This window comes from Nicotiana tabacum, chromosome 2 (genome assembly GCF_000715075.1).
Source record: "Nicotiana tabacum cultivar K326 chromosome 2, ASM71507v2, whole genome shotgun sequence".
Classification (NCBI taxonomy): domain Eukaryota; kingdom Viridiplantae; phylum Streptophyta; class Magnoliopsida; order Solanales; family Solanaceae; genus Nicotiana; species Nicotiana tabacum.
The window spans coordinates 98,720,885-98,739,389 of record NC_134081.1 but is presented as its reverse complement, the minus strand read 5'-3'; the positions used below and the strand labels follow the sequence as shown (position 1 = coordinate 98,739,389).

General features: G+C 36.7%; 1 protein-coding gene across 1 annotated transcript; it reads right to left on the bottom strand.

Moving 5' to 3' along the window:
• Positions 1-9,161: 9,161 nt before the first annotated feature.
• On the bottom strand, positions 9,162-14,308 carry LOC107826468 (cytochrome P450 CYP72A219-like). The gene is made up of 5 exons (NM_001326167.1): positions 13,925-14,308; positions 12,040-12,257; positions 11,596-11,840; positions 11,056-11,440; positions 9,162-9,739 (listed from the first exon to the last, which is right to left on the bottom strand). The coding sequence occupies exons 1-5, from the start codon at positions 14,205-14,207 to the stop codon at positions 9,314-9,316; spliced, it is 1,557 nt and encodes a 518-aa protein (NP_001313096.1). The 5' UTR covers positions 14,208-14,308; the 3' UTR covers positions 9,162-9,313.
• Between the last annotated feature and the right edge of the window lie 4,197 nt (positions 14,309-18,505).

Genomic DNA, 18,505 nt, shown 5'->3' with positions numbered 1-18,505 from the left:
TTAGACACTTCAACTAGAACGGTTACCTTGTTGACACTTATAGTATATAAACAATGTTCCTATTGAACACAAAATTGACATTTTCAAACAAATACAAGTGTGTGCATCTCACTTTTCGGGGACTCTTTCGACGTGGCAAGTCAAACCAATTAAAAAATTATAAATCAACAAAAAAATAAGAGACGTGTCAGAAATTAAAAAGAAGGCCAACAAAGAAAAGATTTTTCCATAACCTTTCTTAGTCATCTTCTTCCTTAGGATACATACTGTATTCCCGTCAAACTCTTCTCTCCGATTGAAGCCAGCAAATTTGTTTATTGTTGGTGTTAGCATTCTTATTTTCTTAAAGAAACATTAAAATCTTTTAGAAAAATAAAAATTATCATTTCCCCTTTTCTTATCCCTTCTTCCCTGGATTTTTTTGATTGATTAGAAGTTTTCTTCTCTATCTTTTATGGAAATTAAAGCTTGGTTTAGAACTTTGTCAATCTTTAGATCTGCTGTTATACTATTTCCGAACCAGAACCTCCCTCCCCTCGTCATCTTCTTAAAGGAAAATTTAATATCTTTTGATCAAATACCAGCAAAAATCGACAATCAAATGAATCACAACAACAATAGTACCTCAACATATATTATAAATAAATTAGTAAGAAATATTTTTCACCAAAAAGATCTGAAGCCAGACCCAAATACGACTCGTCCTACCATGAACCCAACGGGTGTCTCCGGCGAAACTAGGTGGTGGGGATAACGAAAGGATACATTTTGAGTTTCAGATCAATGCCGAAAAATATTTTAATAGCTTTTTATTTTCATCCCAAAATAAGGTAGAAGGATTCATCATTGGCCATAATAAAAAGAGCTAAAGGAATCAAATAGCTCTTCTCCATTTTCTTTCTATTCGTTGTCTATTTCTCTATTAGTTCTCTTTTAAGCAGTAGAGTGGTCACGAAAGGAAGAACTTGATAGTTGGGTTTTGTTGAAAAATAACTAGGAGAAGAGAGAGAGAGAAGAGGATTCCGTTATTCACGCGCCTAGCTCAAAGTGAGAACCACTCCTTGTGCCACATATGCATGAGGTGTTCACTAAGAACATTGTTCATATACTTTAAGTGTCTAATAGGTACCACTTCTAGTTGAAGTGTCTAAGTAAAATTTCGTGATAACTTTAAGGAGCTAAGTATGTATTTGGCCTATAGATTATGAACAATTACAGGAAGATTACGGTATAGAAGATAATGAATTAGAAATTGAAGATGAGACACCACCTACACCTAGTAGTATTGGAGTTGGTAGCAGGGGTAGTGGTCGCGGCACTAGTAGTAGACCACATGTGGTTCCGACTACTAGTCATCGGAGAAGGAGAAGTAAAGCTTGGAAATATTTTTGAGGAAATAGAGAATTCTGATAGAGTTAGATGCAAAATTTATAAAGATGTTTAAAATAAGACTGGAGGAAGTTTAGGGGGGATTGGGATACTTAGTAGACATATGAGGCTCATCCCATAGAATGGGGCTCTGATTTATCTGAAAATCAAGGAACTCTATTTTCTAGTACTGGAGGACTTATAAAATATGATAAAATGAAGGATCGTGAGAAGTTAGCAAATACGATTGCTTTGGGTTGTCTCTTTTTTCTTTTGTTTCTTCATCGTCTCTTATTATATATAATCAAAGGATTTATAATCCTTTATTTAAAGGTATCCCTAGAAGTACTTGTAGATCTAATATCTTTAGACTTCATGAACAATATCATACATATATATGTTATTTATTTGATCACTTTCCTTGTAGAATTTCTCTAACTTCTGATATCGGCCATGCTGTTAATAGAAATGATTATTCGACAATTACATATCATTGGATAGATGATAATTATTATCTGCAAAAACGTATTATCGCTTTTAAATATGATAAAAATCAAAGTCATACAGATATTTTTATAAGTACTACTATTTGCGAAGTTGTTGCATTTTACAATCTTAATGAAAAAGTATTGTGTATGTCTTTTGTTAATGCTTCTAACAATAATACCGTTATTTCAATATTAAAACTGCATTTGTAACCACCACTTGAAGAACTTTTTTCATGTTAGGTGTTGATCACATCCAACTATACCTTGTAAAAAAGATTTAGCGATCGTTGTAAATATATTCCGGTTAATAAGTCCAGAGTCGAATATCATAGGGAATTAACCTATTAAACACACCTACTAGACTCTCACAAATTGACGCAATCAATCTTCAGAAATATTTAAGTAAGAAATTTGATGTTTACTAACTAAATATCACGTAATGAAAATGCAATAATTAATAACTAACTATGAAAGAGTTGTAGACAATAATTGGAATGATCTAAGGTTATGATTTCCCCTATTGTCGGAATCCTTTTGGGGTCCTATCTTTACCCTTTTGGGTTTAGGAACTTGCACTTTTGCCAAACACCTCCACACTTTAAAATAATTCAAGTTGGGCTTCCTTCCTTTCCATTTTTCATATGGAATGGATTGTGTTTTTCTATGGGGCACTCGATTTAATATTCGATTAGCCGTAAGAATGGCTTCCCCCCACAAGTTCTGTGGCAAACCAGAACTTATCAACAACGCGTTCATCATTTCCTTTAATGTGCGATTCTTTCTTTCCGCAATCCCATTAGATTGGGGCATGTAAGGGAATGTTGTTTGATGAATAATTCCATATTCTAAACATATTTCTTCAAAAGGAGATTCATATTCACCACCCCTATCACTTCTTATCATTTTTACTTTCTTGTTAAGTTGCGTTTCAACTTCATTTTTGTATTGCCTGAATGCGTCTATTGCTTAATCTTTACAATTCAGTAAGTAAACATAGCAATATCGAGTACCATCGTCAATAAAAGTTATGAAATACTTCTTTCCACCGCGAGATGGTATTGACTTCATGTCACAAATATCTGTGTGAATTAAGTCTAAAGGATTTGAATTCCTTTCAACTGACTTATAAGGATGTTTAACATACTTAGATTCCACACATGTTTGACATTTTGATTTTTCGCATTCAAACTTAGGCAGTACTTCCAAGTTAATCATTTTCCGCAAGGTTTTATAATTGACATGACCCAAACGTACATGCCATAAATTATTTGACTCAAGTAAGTAAGAAGAAGCTGAAATATTATTATTGTTTTCCACAACTATTACATTCAGATTGAAAAGGCCCTCGGTGAGGTAATATTTCCCTACAAATATTTCATTCTTACTTATTACAACCTTGTTTGACACAAAAACGCACTTAAAACCGTGCTTAACAAGAAGTCCAGTAGAGACTAAATTCTTTCTCATTTCGGGAACATGAAGGACATTGTTCAAAGTCATGACCTTGCCAGAAGTCATTTTCAGAAATATCTTTCCATATCCTTCAACTTTTGCTGTTGAAGCATTTCCCATATAAACTGTCTCTCCGGGTCCAGCAGGAGTATAAGTAGCAAAAGCTTCTCTAACTGCACAAACATGGCGAGTGGCTCCTGAATCAAACCACCACAGTTTAGGATTTCCCACCAAGTTACATTCAGAAAGCATGGCACACAAGTTATCAACATCATCATGCTTTACTACCATGTTTGCTTGACCCCTTTTCTTGTCTTTCTTCGGAGCACGACACTCCGTAGATTTGTGTCCGATTTTTCCACAGTTGTAGCAGTTTCCACTGAACCGCTTCTTGCTTGGGTTGTATTTCGGACCAGAAGCCTTCTTCCTCTTTTTGTTATCTTCAACAATATTTGCTCCCATTATTGTTGAATTTCCACGGCCTCTCCTTTCCGCAACTTTATTGTCCTCTACGATTCTCAACCGAACAATGAGATCTTCAAGGGTCATTTCCTTTCGTTTGTGTTTCAAATAATTTTTGAAGTCCTTCCACAACGGAGACAACTTCTCAATCATTGCTGCTACTTGGAATGCTTCATTGATGACAAGACCTTCAGCAAGTAGATCATGAATAATTACTTGCAATTCCTGGACTTGGGTAATAACAGACTTGCCATCTACCATTTTGTAGTCCAAAAATTTTGCGGCAACGAATTTCTTCATCCCGGCATCTTCAGTTTTATATTTCTTTTCAAGCGTATTCCACAATTATTTTGACGTCTTCACGCCACTGTATACATTATACAAATTATCATCTAGTCCGCTAAGAATATAATTCTTGCATTAAAAATCAGAATGCTTCCACGCTTCAATCCCGATAAAGCGTTCCTTCTCTGGAGTTTTATCTGGCAGATCAAGAACATCTTCCTTGATGAACTTCTGTAGACATAACGTAGTTAAGTAAAAGAACATCTTCTACTTCCAGCGCTTGAAATCAATCCCGGAAAATTTTTCGGGTTTTTCTGCCGGTGCCAATGCCAGTGTTCGACTTGTCGATGCGTTGCCAGTCACCGTCGAAACAGCTTGGTTTTCGCTTTCAGTCGTCATTTTTTCTATAAAAATAAATGACACAAACAAACGTTTAATACACGTTTTCAAACTGGAATAAAAATTACGTAGATTTTAATCTCCAACAAAACGCCACAAAGGCTTTACTCTCCAAAATGGGAGTACACAAAACCACAAAGGTTTTAGTTTGCAGAATAATAAGAATAACACAAATACAGAAATAAATATTAAATTCCTTAAGATTGTTAGTCCCGTCAATATTGCTGTATTTGTAAAAAATAATTCTGTAAAATATAATTTATCATAATGAAACAGTAATTAATTCGAGCCCACTGAATTCACAGTGTTTCCTTAAGGAATTTAATCCCCTCCAAGTACCCAAGGTTATGGATTATTTCCTCCCAGGATAGAACGAATCACACACTAGTGTAGCGGTACTCCAAACCCTAGTGTTTCAGCGAACACAAAGTTCGGTAGCAAATCACACTTACAGTTGCTTTGTTTGAAGTTAAAACAATGCAGAACAAAGGAGTAGAAACTCAGAAAAATCGTATGGAAATGCTGAGAGGAAGGAGTGCAATGTATAGCCAAAGTTGAGCGTTTTCAGTTTTGTGTTGTTGTTGTGTCTTGTTTCAACAACTGCTGCTCATATTTATAGCAGTCAGCTTTGAAGATGAACGACCCTCCACCCTCTATGGTGGAGCATGAACTAGCTTGTTTGTGGAGCAAGCACTTGGCCATGGTGGGAAGAGCATTAGGCAGCTGCTATTGCAGCTGGTGGTCAATACACGGATTGAAACATATCTGTTACAAATCTGGATAATCTTACGTTAATATTTATTATTAACAAATAAATTTGGTCCAAAAAATTAATCAATCAATCGATCATTTGACCAAATCTGAATCCGAATCCGAATCCGAATCTGAATCTGAAGCCGAAGCCAAAGCCGAAGCCGAAGCCGTAGCCGTATCCGAAGCCGAAGCCGAGCGAGCGACGACGACGACGACGGTGCGAGGCTTGCTTTCTTCTTAACTCTTTAAGAGCTACAAGAAGAGCAATTATATATATACCCACCAAAAATCTTTTTCTCTTCCAATATGGGACAATGTCTCATTGTCAAGAGGGGGAACCTTAAAACTTTACTCAAAAAATTTTTTATTTTCCCCTCCATTTCCCATTCACCCTCATTTTAAGACTATTTCATCTTAAATAACAAAAAACCTCAACAATCCCCCACATGAATGGGGAATGGCTATATCACGGAAGTGTGCATGGAAAAACTGTGTGATTTGCAAGCAAGGATTAATCGCATCTGGATAAGTAGGTTTCCCTTTGAACTTTCCGTAGTGAACTTATGTCGGATATACTCGGTCAATCGGTAGATTTGATATCTTTGAACCGTCGATCTTTGGTGTATACCTAGACAGCCATGAGTCACACAACCGACCCTTAACCGTCTTTGGCTCTCATTGTTGTGTTTGTTTCAGCCATGAACACCGCCTGGTTTCATAAGTGCGTAGAGAACTAGCCTTACAAAGTTCTCCTTGAAGCGGCTAACACTTCACACTTACATAGGTGATTCCTAAACATGTCATCCTCTAGTACACTTTTTGATATACCCCGTATCAAATTTAGAAATCATTAAAAAACCTTAATGTTTTATCCTTGGTACTGAACATTGTCTCATCACGAGAACGGACTAAAATTTTATTTGACAATGTTGAACCTTCATTAATGACTTTGTTTGATCTCCTTGAACCTAGATCTTGGGATCTCCAGTCTTCTAGATAGAGTTACCGCCACAATGACTTGTTCTCGGCCATAGCCCCATTCCCCTTGATGATTTCTCAACTACCTCTCTAGTTAGGCCTTTTGTAAGTGGATCCGACACATTATCACTTGACTTTACATAGTCAATCATGATAATTCCTCTAGAGAGTAATTGCCTAACGGTTTTATGTCTTCGTCGTATATGACGAGATTTACCGTTATACATAACGCTCCCAGCCCTTCCAATTGCTGCTTGACTATCACAATGTATGCATATTGGTGCCAACGGTTTGGGCCAAAATGGAATGTCTTCCAAGAAATTCCGGAGCCATTCAGCTTCTTCACCGGCTTTATCTAAGGCTATGAATTCAGCCTCCATTGTAGAGCGGGCAATACATGTTTGTTTAGACGACTTCCAAGATACCGCTCCTCCACCAATAGTGAATATATATCCACTCGTGGACTTAGAATTAATTGAACTGGTGATCCAATTTGTATCACAGTATCCCTCAATCACCGCAGGGAATTTACTGTAGTGCAAGTCAAAGTTTTGGGTATGTTCTAAATATCCCAAAACTCGTTTCATTGCCATCCAATGAGATTGGCCTGGATTGCTCGTATATCGACTCAGTTTACTTATAGCACAAGCTATATCTGGTCGTGTACAATTCATGATATACATTAAGCATCCCAACACACGAGCATAATCCAATTGTGATATGCTTTGGCCTTTATTCTTTGCTAATGCAAGATTCACGTCAATTGGAGTCTTTGCAACTTTAAAGCCCAAGTGCTTGAATTTTTCAAGTACTGTCTTAATATAATGAGATTGTGACAATGCCAGACCTTGAGGAGTCTTATGGATCTTAATTCCCAGAATTAAATCAGCAACTCCCAAGTCTTTCATATCAAACTTGCTATTGAGCATACGCTTAGTAGCATTTATGTTGGCAATGTCATTACTCATTATCAGCATATCATCCACATATAGGCAAACAATGACTATGTGATTTGGAACATTTTTAATGTACACACATTTATCACATTCATTTATCTTAAAACCATTTGACAATATTATTTGGTCAAATTTTGCATGCCATTGTTTGGGTGCTTATTTTAGTCCGTAAAGAGACTTAACAAGTCTGCATACTTTCTTTTCTTTACCTGGAACCACAAACCCTTCAGGTTGTTCCATGTAAATTTCTTCCTCCAACTCTCCATTTAAGAAGGTCGTCTTAACATCCATTTGATGAATTTCAAGACCATACACTGCAGCTAATGCTACTAACATCCGTATGGACGTAATTCTTGTAACTGGAGAGTATGTATCAAAGTAGTCTAGACCTTCTCGTTGTCTATACCCTTTGACTACGAGTCTTGCCTTGAATTTATCAATAGTGCCATCATCTTTGATTTTTCTCTTAAAAATCCATTTAGAACCCAAAGGTTTATTTCCAGGAGGAAGATCAACCAATTCCCATGTATGGTTGTTCAATATGGATTCTATTTCACTATTGACTGCCTCTTTCCAAAACAATAATTCCGAAGAAGTCATAGCTTGTTTAATTGTTTGAGGCTCATTCTCCAATAAGAAAGTCACAAAATCTGGTCCAAATGAGGTAGACGTTTACTACACCTTGGATCCTCCTGATTACATATACTGTCTTTTGTTTCTTCCCGAGGTCATTTAGATCCTTCACCAAACGACTCACATTCCTTTTTATACGGATATATATTTTTAAAGAACTGAGCATTATCTGATTCTATAACCGTATTATTATGAATGTCGGGATTTTCTGATTTATGAACCAGAAATCGATATGCTTTACTATTTGTCGCATATCCTATGAAAACACAATCAACGGTTTTCGGTCCTATCTTTACCCTTTTGGATTTAGGAACTTGCACTTTTGCCAAACACCCCCACACTTTAAAATAATTCAAGTTGGGCTTCCTTCCTTTCCATTTTTCATATGGAATGGATTGTGTTTTGCTATGGGGCACTCGATTTAATATTCGATTAGCCGTAAGAATGGCTTCCCCATAAGTTCTGTGGCAAACCAGAACTTATCAACAACGCGTTCATCATCTCCTTTCAACTGGTATTGACTTCATGTCACAAATATCTGTGTGAATTAAGTCTAAAGGATTTGGTCTAAAAAATTACCAAATCCGAAGCCGTAGCCGTAGCCGAAGCCGAGCGACGACAACGGCGCGAGGCTTGCTTTCTTCTTAACTCTTTAAGAGCTACAAGAAGAGCAATTATATATATACCCACCAAAAATCTTTTCCTCTTCCAATATGGGACAATGTCTCATTGTCAAGAGGGGGAACCTTAAAATTTTACTCAATTTTTTTTATTTTTCCCTCCATTTCCCATTTTAAGACTATTTCATCTTAAATAACAAAAAACCTCAACAATTTTTACATATGAGAACAATGTAGTTCCGGCCTAAAAGAAACTCCCAAAAGTTTAAGTATGAAAGCTGCAAAATGGATATAGTTTAGGAAGTTTTTGATGTATTAAATCTTCCCAAAAAGGTATTCGCTCATGAATCTTTTTGTTCCTTTTTATTCACTCATCTACAAATAGTAAAATTATTTGAAAAAGCAGATAGAAGTTGAATTGCGTAAAAGAATCATTATACTGTCTTTGCAATCTAATTGGCTATAATCAGAGTGGATGTACCATTAAAGCTACGGTTTTAGCCGAATAGCCGAACCAGGAGCTTTGGCTCAGAGTTCGTTTGTGTTAAGAAGACTATTAAATAAGTTTCGGACCCAGTAACTCAAATGAATAGTGCATTCGATTGACATTTTGAACTTATAAACGTCACACAATGAATCCGTTTCTCACTATAATAAATTAGTACTCTTTTCTAAGCTCACGATATCAAGCTTACAATAATAAGTAACTTGTCGTAAGTGTATTTCACTTGAAGATGTAAAAATTTCATACACTATACGCGCACAGATCTTAAAACTCTAAAATAAACAGTATACTTGTCCAATTACAACAATCTACAACCCACGAATGCAAATGAAGTTCCATTTGGCAGTTCTACAAGCCTTAATTAAACATTTTGGACTCTCTGACATATAACAAGACACTGCTTAAAGTAACAAACTATATTTTGTGCAGAATTAGTGGAGCACCATGTTGGGGTTGCATAGTTAATATGGACTGAGGAGCATGTGCATAAGATGGAGACAGTTCGAATGAGAAGCGTTGTAGGATCATAGCCAAAGCAGTCTTTGCTTCTAACATGGCAAAATTTTGTCCGATGCATATTCTGGGACCCCAAGTAAATGGAAAAAAAGTGACTTGACCCTTTGTTGCACTTGAGACTCCATCTCTAAATCTTTCTGGATTGAACTTCTTTGCATCTTTACCCCATATCTCTTCATCGTGGTGTAATAAGATCACTGGTAATGAGAGTAGCACACCTTCTGGCAGAGATACATTTCCTAATATAGCATCCTCATTAGGCCGCCGGATTAGTGACACTACTGGGGAGTATAGCCTTAAAGACTCATACAAGATCATTGTCACCTGCAGCAAAAGGTACTCCATCAGTTATATATATCATGAAAAAAGACTTGACATAAGATTTGTGCCCAAACTATTCCTAGTGAAGTACTCATTTAGCTCGGGACCAGCCTGCAAATGAGAAAACCACATTTCATCTCCCTTTCTTTGGGGGTGGGGTGGGGGGCGAGTTGTCCCTAATGATCATAAGAGGATCTAGAGTTTTAAGTACATGGTTGAACAGTACTACAGCACTCATTACACTTTTGTCAAAATGAGAGTGAACTTAGTTTAATTATATTTTTTTCCTATAAATTGTTTGAGTTAAAGCAGAAACAATGGATGTGGACAAACCCACTGCCTATATACTGCATCTGCGCCTGCTCATGCTTGGATGGATCCACTAACATCAAGAAAGCAAGGATATAGAGTTGATTTCCCTAGGGGAAACATCGCTATATCTATTCCACTATCAAGCATAGATTAAAATGCAATTCTTGTCTAATCAAGTCCGAAGGTCTCAAAGTGGAGATATTTTCTATGATTTGAGTTTTAGAAGAAATCTACAAGATTGGGAGGTGCCAGAGTTCCAAAACTTGATTGACTTGCTCCATAAACAAAGCATACCGCGGGATATCCACGATGAATGGAAGTGAGGAGGCGGGGAACAATGAAATATTTTCGTTAAAGTCATACTATGAGAAGCTCTTGGTTAAGGAAGAGGTTGACTTTCCACGTAACTTGATTTGGATCCCTAAAGTACCAAGGCAGCTGTGTCTTTTCACTTGGTTAGCAATAAAAGGGGTGATTTTGACGGCTGAAAAATTGAGAAAGAGGAAGGTCACTTATGTGAGTTGGTGCTACATGTGCAAGGCTAACGTGGGACATCTTCTTCTATATCGTCAGGTAGTTACAAGGCTATGGTGGGAAATCCTGAGGTGGTTTGGTATTGGATGGGTGATGCCTGACACTATAAAGGAGTTAATGTTCAGCTGGAATAGTGGAAAATGAAGGAGAAATCGTAGGGCATGGAATGTGACTCCTCTCGCACTCATGTTGGTAGTTTGGAGATACCGAAATAGGAGAGCTTTTGAGGGTGTAAAAATGAATTTTGTACGGTTGAGGAGTGGCCTCTTATCCCTTTTACTTTTTGGTGCACTCATGAGATTCCTTTGTGTATTGAAGATTGGGTGTCGTTTGTAGAAACCATCTCTTTTTGTAGGTTTTCTTCTTTTTGGTATACTAAATTTATTACTTTATAAAAAAAAGCACCATCTAATTGCAATAACAGCCATAAATCCCATGGCTGAGTAATTGAACCAACAAACGAGGACACTTACAACTTTTAGACGATTCAATCCGTCAAAATCTGGTTTCTGATTACCAAAGACTTGAAACACCTCTTCTCTGGCTCGGCTCTGCCAATCTTGATGCCTACTCAACAATATTAGAGTCCACACAAGCAACACTGATGTAGTTTCTTGGCCAGCAACATAGAATAACTTGCATTCTTGAATGACTTCTTCAATGCTCATCGCAGAATCCTTGTGTCTATGCTGTTCAGCTTCTGTAAAATTAGATTCCAACAATATACCAAGTAGATCCTCATTACTCGCCTCTCCTGCTTTCATTGCCTTCACTCTTTTATCAATAATGCCTCTTATCGAGGCCCGAACATCCTTTTCAACTTCCTTCATTCTTCTGTTCCTCTTTGTTGGCAAAAACCTGTGAAATAGTTTAATAATTAAGTAATCTGAAAAAGGGAAAGCAATATGCATCAACAAAATAATCAAACATTAGAGTGAGAGTTAACCGTGTTGCACTTCCCGATGAACTTTGAGTAGGAGTAATATGACTATTGTTAAAGCAAATCAAATTACCTCCAGCCTGGTATATAAACCGAGCGTATAGCTTCTACAAAATACTGAGCTTGTTCCTTCTGAAGTTCAAATATCCTTTTACCTTCTTCAAAGTTACTGCCAAAAGCTGTCCGAGAGATCACATCGCTACTTAATTGTTCAAGGTGAGGCCATACATCTATCTCATGTGAGCCCTTAATTGAAACAATATCTTCCCATTTGCACAGCATCTCAGTGCAGCTCAAGCAAAAAGCTGGAAGCATATGCTGTTTAAGAAATGGTTAAGAGAAAAAACTCAATGAACGGACAGTTCTTCAAAATGTATCGACTTTGTAATCAGGAACACAAGATGGTTCCAAAAACATACCTCAAAAAAGAATCATAATTAAGTTGCTGTTTCAATGAAAAGAAGAGTAAAGAAAACATAAAAATACAACTTAAACCGAATCCATTGCAGTTACAAACCTTTAGCTTCTCTAGATGGAAAGCTGGATTGATGATTTTTCTATGTTTGGCCCATTTGTCTTCCTCTAGGCTTACTAGTCCTTGTACTAATAGCTTGGTAACTGGATTTCCATGAGGCTTTTGATACAGATAGTATTTGGAAAATATTTCCTTTATAAGCTCAGGGTCCATGATAAGAACCAGTGGTTTCGGACCTAACCATACAAAGGATTTTTTACCTGCAAGCAGATGTTTCCATATTAACTACTCCAAACTGAAGATGAATATCTATCCAACATAAAAATGAAACTATCAGGGCTTTTGAAAGATTAAAAAAGCGAGCAGGACAGAAGAAGGCACAATGCAAGATCTTCAAAATCCATGTTCCAAAACCTAACCTTGCAATTAAAATAAGGGCCAGTTTAATTGGTTACACTCCTCTTATGATGTCTTATAGCGATCTTTATAGCTTCTCTTTTGAATGCACTCACTGGTATAACAATGTTGGGAAGGAAGCAATTGCTGCGTCAATAATAGGAGGCTTTGTTTTTATCAGGAAATACCAAGAGTGGCTCTTTTGTTAAAAGATTAGTGAACCTAAATGCAGAAGAAGAAGATCAAGCTAATGTGGAAAATGCAACATAACTGGATCTTCTCAGTTGGCTCATGTTACATAGAGTTAAACAAGGTCCCCGGAAGCAATCATACTTGGCCTTGGAAGCAACTATGAAAAACTAAAGCACCCTATTAGTTAGCATGTTTCATGTGGCTGCTTACACATGAAGACACGCCTAACCCAATGTAATCTACAACGAAGGGGGATGATGATTTGCAGTAAGTGCTACTTGTCTAATATGGTCGAGGAGAGCAGCAATCATTTCTTTCCGCAGTGCACGATGGCTAGTCAATTCTGGAACTTATTTTTCAATTTGTTCAATCTTTCGTTTGTCATGCCTAATACAATGACAGATTTACTGATCAGGGGATTAAAAAGTCAGTGAAGATAACATGGAACACAGTACCAGCTTGCATAGGATCAGAGTTCAGTTAATCATGCAATTGTTTATCTTCTTTTAAGTTTAGTGCCTAAGAACAAAGTTGAGGTGGGTTGTACCGACTAAACCCCCATACTTTGGGGATTCAAGATCCAACTTCATGTCTTCAGCAAGTAAGACAGAGAATGTGATAAGTAGAATTAGTGGAGGGATAAACAAATTGAAATCTTGACACAACTGGTCTTTATCTATTTCAGCTGGACAATTTTATAAGAGATTCAAGTTATTCAGTCAACTAAGTGGTTATGAGTAAAGCATCCAAGAAGTGGATTGAGAACCATGCAGTCTCATGCTCAAATCGCAGCAGAGACAAAAATGCTATGTGACTTATTACCCGATACAGGTACCCTGTGAAATTGGGAAAAAATCAGAAATAGCTTGATTTACAATTGGTAACTGAAAAATAGTCACAGTTTTAAAAGTAATCGAAATTTAGCCATTTTTTCATATAAAGATAAATGTGAACAAAAATATCCTTAAAAATAGGAAAAAATTCCAGTATATTATACTGCAATTTCGAATTTTTTACATATGAGATTACAAATGTGCTAGAATTCCAACATAATATACTACAAGTTTATAAGCAAGAGCTCCATAATTTAGCACATTATGCTGTAACTTTCCGTGTTTCAACAAGGGTATTTTTGTCTAGATTTTATCTCCGCATAAAATAATGGCTATTTTTTCAATGACTTTGCAAACGCTAGCTATTTTTCGATTACTCACTCCGAAAACTGGTTAACCTATGTAAAATTAGACGAGAGGCGCACAAACTGTCCCGAACAATATGGTTAGAAAATAAAAGAGTGGTCATGAGTGAAGAAAATGAACGAGGGATTTGTGAAACATACCATATTTCTTGATGGTGTCAAGAAAGAAAGGCACCAATCTTGGTGCAATATCATCAGAAAGATTCATGGGTTTGGAATTAGCTTCCTTAATCATACCAGAAAGCTCCTTCATATCCCCATACAAAATCTTGTAGGAGTTGCCTTTGAGACCTTGTTTCCTCAATAGTTTTTCCAGCTTCTTTGGTCTGAACCAAACCCAATTCAGTACTCTCCAAATACACACCACTAGAGTAATTATTATGGCAGCACAAGATGCTGTTATTATGATTTGAACAGTCTCCATTTTCACTCACTATTTGTGCCCCAGTATAGAATAGCTACTTGATTTTTTTTTTCTCTTTCTACAACTTGCATATTATATATTACTCCCGCATCCACTGATTGTTTGGTTCTGACAACTTTGAAAAGAAAGTTATAATTCTTTCTTAATATCTGAAAAAAAATTAAATATTGTGAACCACAAACAAAACCAAAAAATCGATCGAAGGGAGTATCTACCAAGTTCGTGAATCATGTGGGATAAAACCAAAAGGTCTCCATCAATGACTAGCAAATCCGACAAAATAACAGAATTCAACCACTACCTCTATTTAATTTTATGTGAATGTGAACCTCATTTATGAAAAGATAAAAAGATAATGAAATTATGATCTTAAATACTTTTGTAGTTATAAAATTATGATATTAACAGTAAAATAAAATTTTAAAATAAATTATTTCTAACTATAACAGTATCTTTTTTTCTCCACAAATTTACAAAAGGGATGTTAATTGCGATGTGGTACACTGGGAGAAAAGAAGAAGAAAAGTAAGAGGAAAAAACTTTAGTAGATATGAAGAGCGTGTCTGTAGTCTGTAGAAGATCTTTTTCTTTTTTCCCTTTTGAGGTTCATACTAGTTAGAGAGTTAGTAAACTAAGTGAAATTTTTTTATAGAAGAAATTCAAGACACGAACACTTTTTTGGGGCTCAATTTCTTACTAAATGAAGAAATTTTTAAAATGCCCAAAAGAGTTAATACATCAAAATTCTCCTATACATACATGTTTTGCAATTTTCATACTTAAACTATGGAGAATTTCTTAAACTATGGAGAGTTTCTATTACCCATGAATTACATTGTTCTTTATTAACATAGCAGACAAGGTGAGATGCTCTGATGGTAAGCACCCTCCACTTCCAACCAAGAGGTTGTGAGTTCGATTCATTCCAAGAGCAAGGTGGGGAGTTCTTGGAGGGAAGGATGCCGAGTTTCTATTGAAAACAGCCTCTCTACCCCAGGGTAGGGGTAAGGTCTGCGTACACACTACCCTCTCTAGACCCCACTAGTGGAATTATACTGGGAGGAAAGGATGCCGAGTTTCTATTGGAAACAGCCTCTCTACCCCAGGGTAGGGGTAAGGTCTGCGTATACACTACCCTCTCCAGACCCCACTAGTGAAATTATACTGGGTTGTTATTGTTGTTGTTGTTGTTTATTAACATAGCCCCCCACCCCCAAGGAAAATGATGTGTTGTCTGCAGGGGCGGATCCACCTCTCAACCTACGGGTTCACGTGAACCTAGTAAATTTTGTTCAAACAATGTAAATGTGTTCGAAAAATTTACTAAATATTTATAAATAATTGAATGTGTACCCAGTTACTATTAAAAATTTAATCGGAATCGTTGCAGAAACCCATAAGCATTAAATCTTGGATCTGTCTCTAGTTGCATGAGTCTCACCCTCCAAAAATCCCTTTTAAAACTGCCATGTGGCAATACACTTGAAATAAAGCTTCTTTTTTTTAAACATATGAGAACAATGTAGTATAGAGGATTATAGAAGCCTCCATAGTTTAAGTATGAAACTTGCAAAACGAGCACATTTAGGAGAGTTTTGGTATATTAACTCTTCCCAAAAAGAATTTGCTCATGAATCTTTTTCTACCTTTTATTCCATTTTATGCACTTATCTACTAGTAGTAAAATTATTTGAAAAAGTAGATGAAGCTGAATTTTGTAAAGAATTATTATACTATCTTTGCAATTTATTTGGTATAATGAGGGACGGATGCACCATTAAAGCTACGGGTTTAGCTGAATCAATAGTTTTGGCTCAGACTCTATATAAGTATTAAAAAATCTACTAAATTACCAGTTACTCAAATAATTAGTGCATTCACTTACATTTTGAACTCATAAACTTCAAATAATATATCCACCTCTGGCTATAATAAGTTGGTACTCTTTTTCTAAGCTCATAATATCGAGCTTACTGATGTGTGGCTATAATTCCATAATTTCGTACATTATGTGCCTTGCATTTTACATGCTTTAATGATAAATTATACTTTATTTGCGCATAATGGAGTCTATTTTATGTGTAGGTGAATTGGAGATGAAAGTAGAGCAAAAGGGATACTTAAACGTTGAAAGTGTGCTCGAGAACAGTAAAAAGGAAAGACCTGGCGAGGCCAGCCAAAGGCCAGGCTGAACTAGGTTTTAGCCTGGCGAGGCCAGCCAAATTCCAGGCGTTAGGCTGGCCACGCCAGGCCTGAGGCCAGGTCTAGTCCGAGTTTTGAAGACTTAATTCGTTCCGGGTTTGACTAGGACTTGGCCTACACGTTTAGGGTTTCTTCTACACATATAAATAGACCTAAAAACACTACTTGGAGGGACGTTTTTGGCAGCCAAAGGCAAGAATAGCTGGTGGAATCACCCTTTGGGAGTTAGAATCATCATTTCTACATCTTTTCATCGTTACTCTGTATTTTAATTATGTAAAATATTTGGGATATCGTTACTATGAGTATGAGTAGCTAAATTCCTAATCTAGGATTTTGATGGAACCTATTGAAGGATAATTTTCTTGTTACGTTAATATAGATTTGCCGTAGTATTTTCTCTATTTGTTCAACTATATTATTCTTGTGGTTGATTGAAGGGCCCTCAATTAGCTGTGCCTATTTAGTATGTATTACTCAGGAGAGAGTGCATATTTAGGTAGTTGTTGAATAACATCACTCCTAAACGTATATGAGGGATCAATACGGAGGTTTAAAAGTGGGTTTAGGGATAACAAAACCTTGATGCGATCTGAGTGAGCTGTACTTAATGCCAGCTAGCGTAATTCGGGAGAATATACCTAGTAAATTTTGGTAATTACTCTGGAGAGAGTTACGACAATTAGAGTGCTCATGGTCGATAGAGAAGACTTAGGCAAATTTATAGAAAACGTAGCAGAAAAGATTCCGACAATAGGGAAAATCACAACCTTAGATCATTTCAATTCTTGTTTACAACCCATTCGTAGTTAGTTGTTAATTATTACATTTTCATTACGTAATATTTAGTTAATAAAACCCAATCTGTTACTTAAATATTTTTGAAGATTGATTGTGTGAATTTGTGCGAGTCTAGTAGCTGTGTTTGATAGGTTAATTCCTTGTGGGATTCGACTCCGGACTTATTAGTCGGAATATATTTGCAATGACCGCTTAGTCCTTTATATAAGGCATAGTTGGGCGTGATCAAATTTTGGCGCCATTGCCGGGGAATTAACGGTGTTATTAATTGCAACTAAAAGAAGTGCTAGAATTCTTAGTGTAGTCAATTTTCTCCATTCTAAACCAAATACATTGAAATTTTAACATTTGTAGTCTTGGGTGTTACAGGTGCATGCCTAGGAACTCCTCAAGAACTGGTGAATTGCTTGAAGCGTTATCAGATCCCGAGAAAGTTTTCAAGGCACTAAATCGTGCAAACAAGAAAAGCAAACAGCAACGAAACTCGACAGAACAAATCGAACCAAACATGGCTGACGGAATAGAAAATCCAATCAACATCAGAAACAATGAGAATGAACCAAACATTCGGGGTGTGGTGCCTCTTGTACCAGAAACAACATTATACGATTGGGCACAGCCCACTGCTGCCAATCTGGCAACCGCAATTGCAGTCCCTCAGATACAAGCAGAACCATTTCAAATCACAAATAACATGCTATATTTGTTGCAGAACAAGGGACTGTTCTCAGGGTCACACATTGAAGATCCTCAGCAGCACTTGATGAATTTACTGTCAATATGTTTAACGCAAAGGCAACCTAACGTAACACCATACGCAATAAAGCTTTTGTTGTTCCCATTCTCGCTGACAGGAGAAGCTCAGACTTGGCTTAATTCACTCCCCATAAATTCCATCACTACTTGGGAGGAATTAGTCAAGAAATTTTTGAACAAATTCTATCCACCAAATAAAACTGCCCAACAGATTGATGATATATTGAGCTACAGGCAGAGACCAACAGAATCACTAAAAGAAATGTGGGAGAGGTTCAAGGGCATGCTGGTTAAGTGTCCACATCATGGTATTCCAGATCAGATGTTGGGGCAGAGATTCTACATGGGACTGGCTGACAGCTTAAAGGCTAATGTTGATGCTTCAGCAGGTAGAGCATTTCTGAGTAAAACATTCGCAGAATGCAAGATCCTACTTGATAAGATGGCACAAAACTCTGGACGGATGACAAGAGCCTCCACGATCACTCCGGTAGTTCACTCAGTGGCGTTGGACCCAAACAACTCCATAGCTGAGAATG

What these genes read in the sequence shown, in the direction of transcription:
- LOC107826468 (NM_001326167.1), bottom strand. Translation starts at nt 14,207, where the DNA reads ATGGAGACTGTTCAAATCATAATAACAGCATCTTGTGCTGCCATAATA. An exon ending in TGACACCATCAAGAAATATG is followed by an intron (nt 12,258 to 13,924) that starts GTATGTTTCACA and finishes ATCTGCTTGCAG; the next exon opens with GTAAAAAATCCTTTGTATGG. An exon ending in GATTGAATCGTCTAAAAGTT is followed by an intron (nt 9,740 to 11,055) that starts GTAAGTGTCCTC and finishes CTTTTGCTGCAG; the next exon opens with GTGACAATGATCTTGTATGA.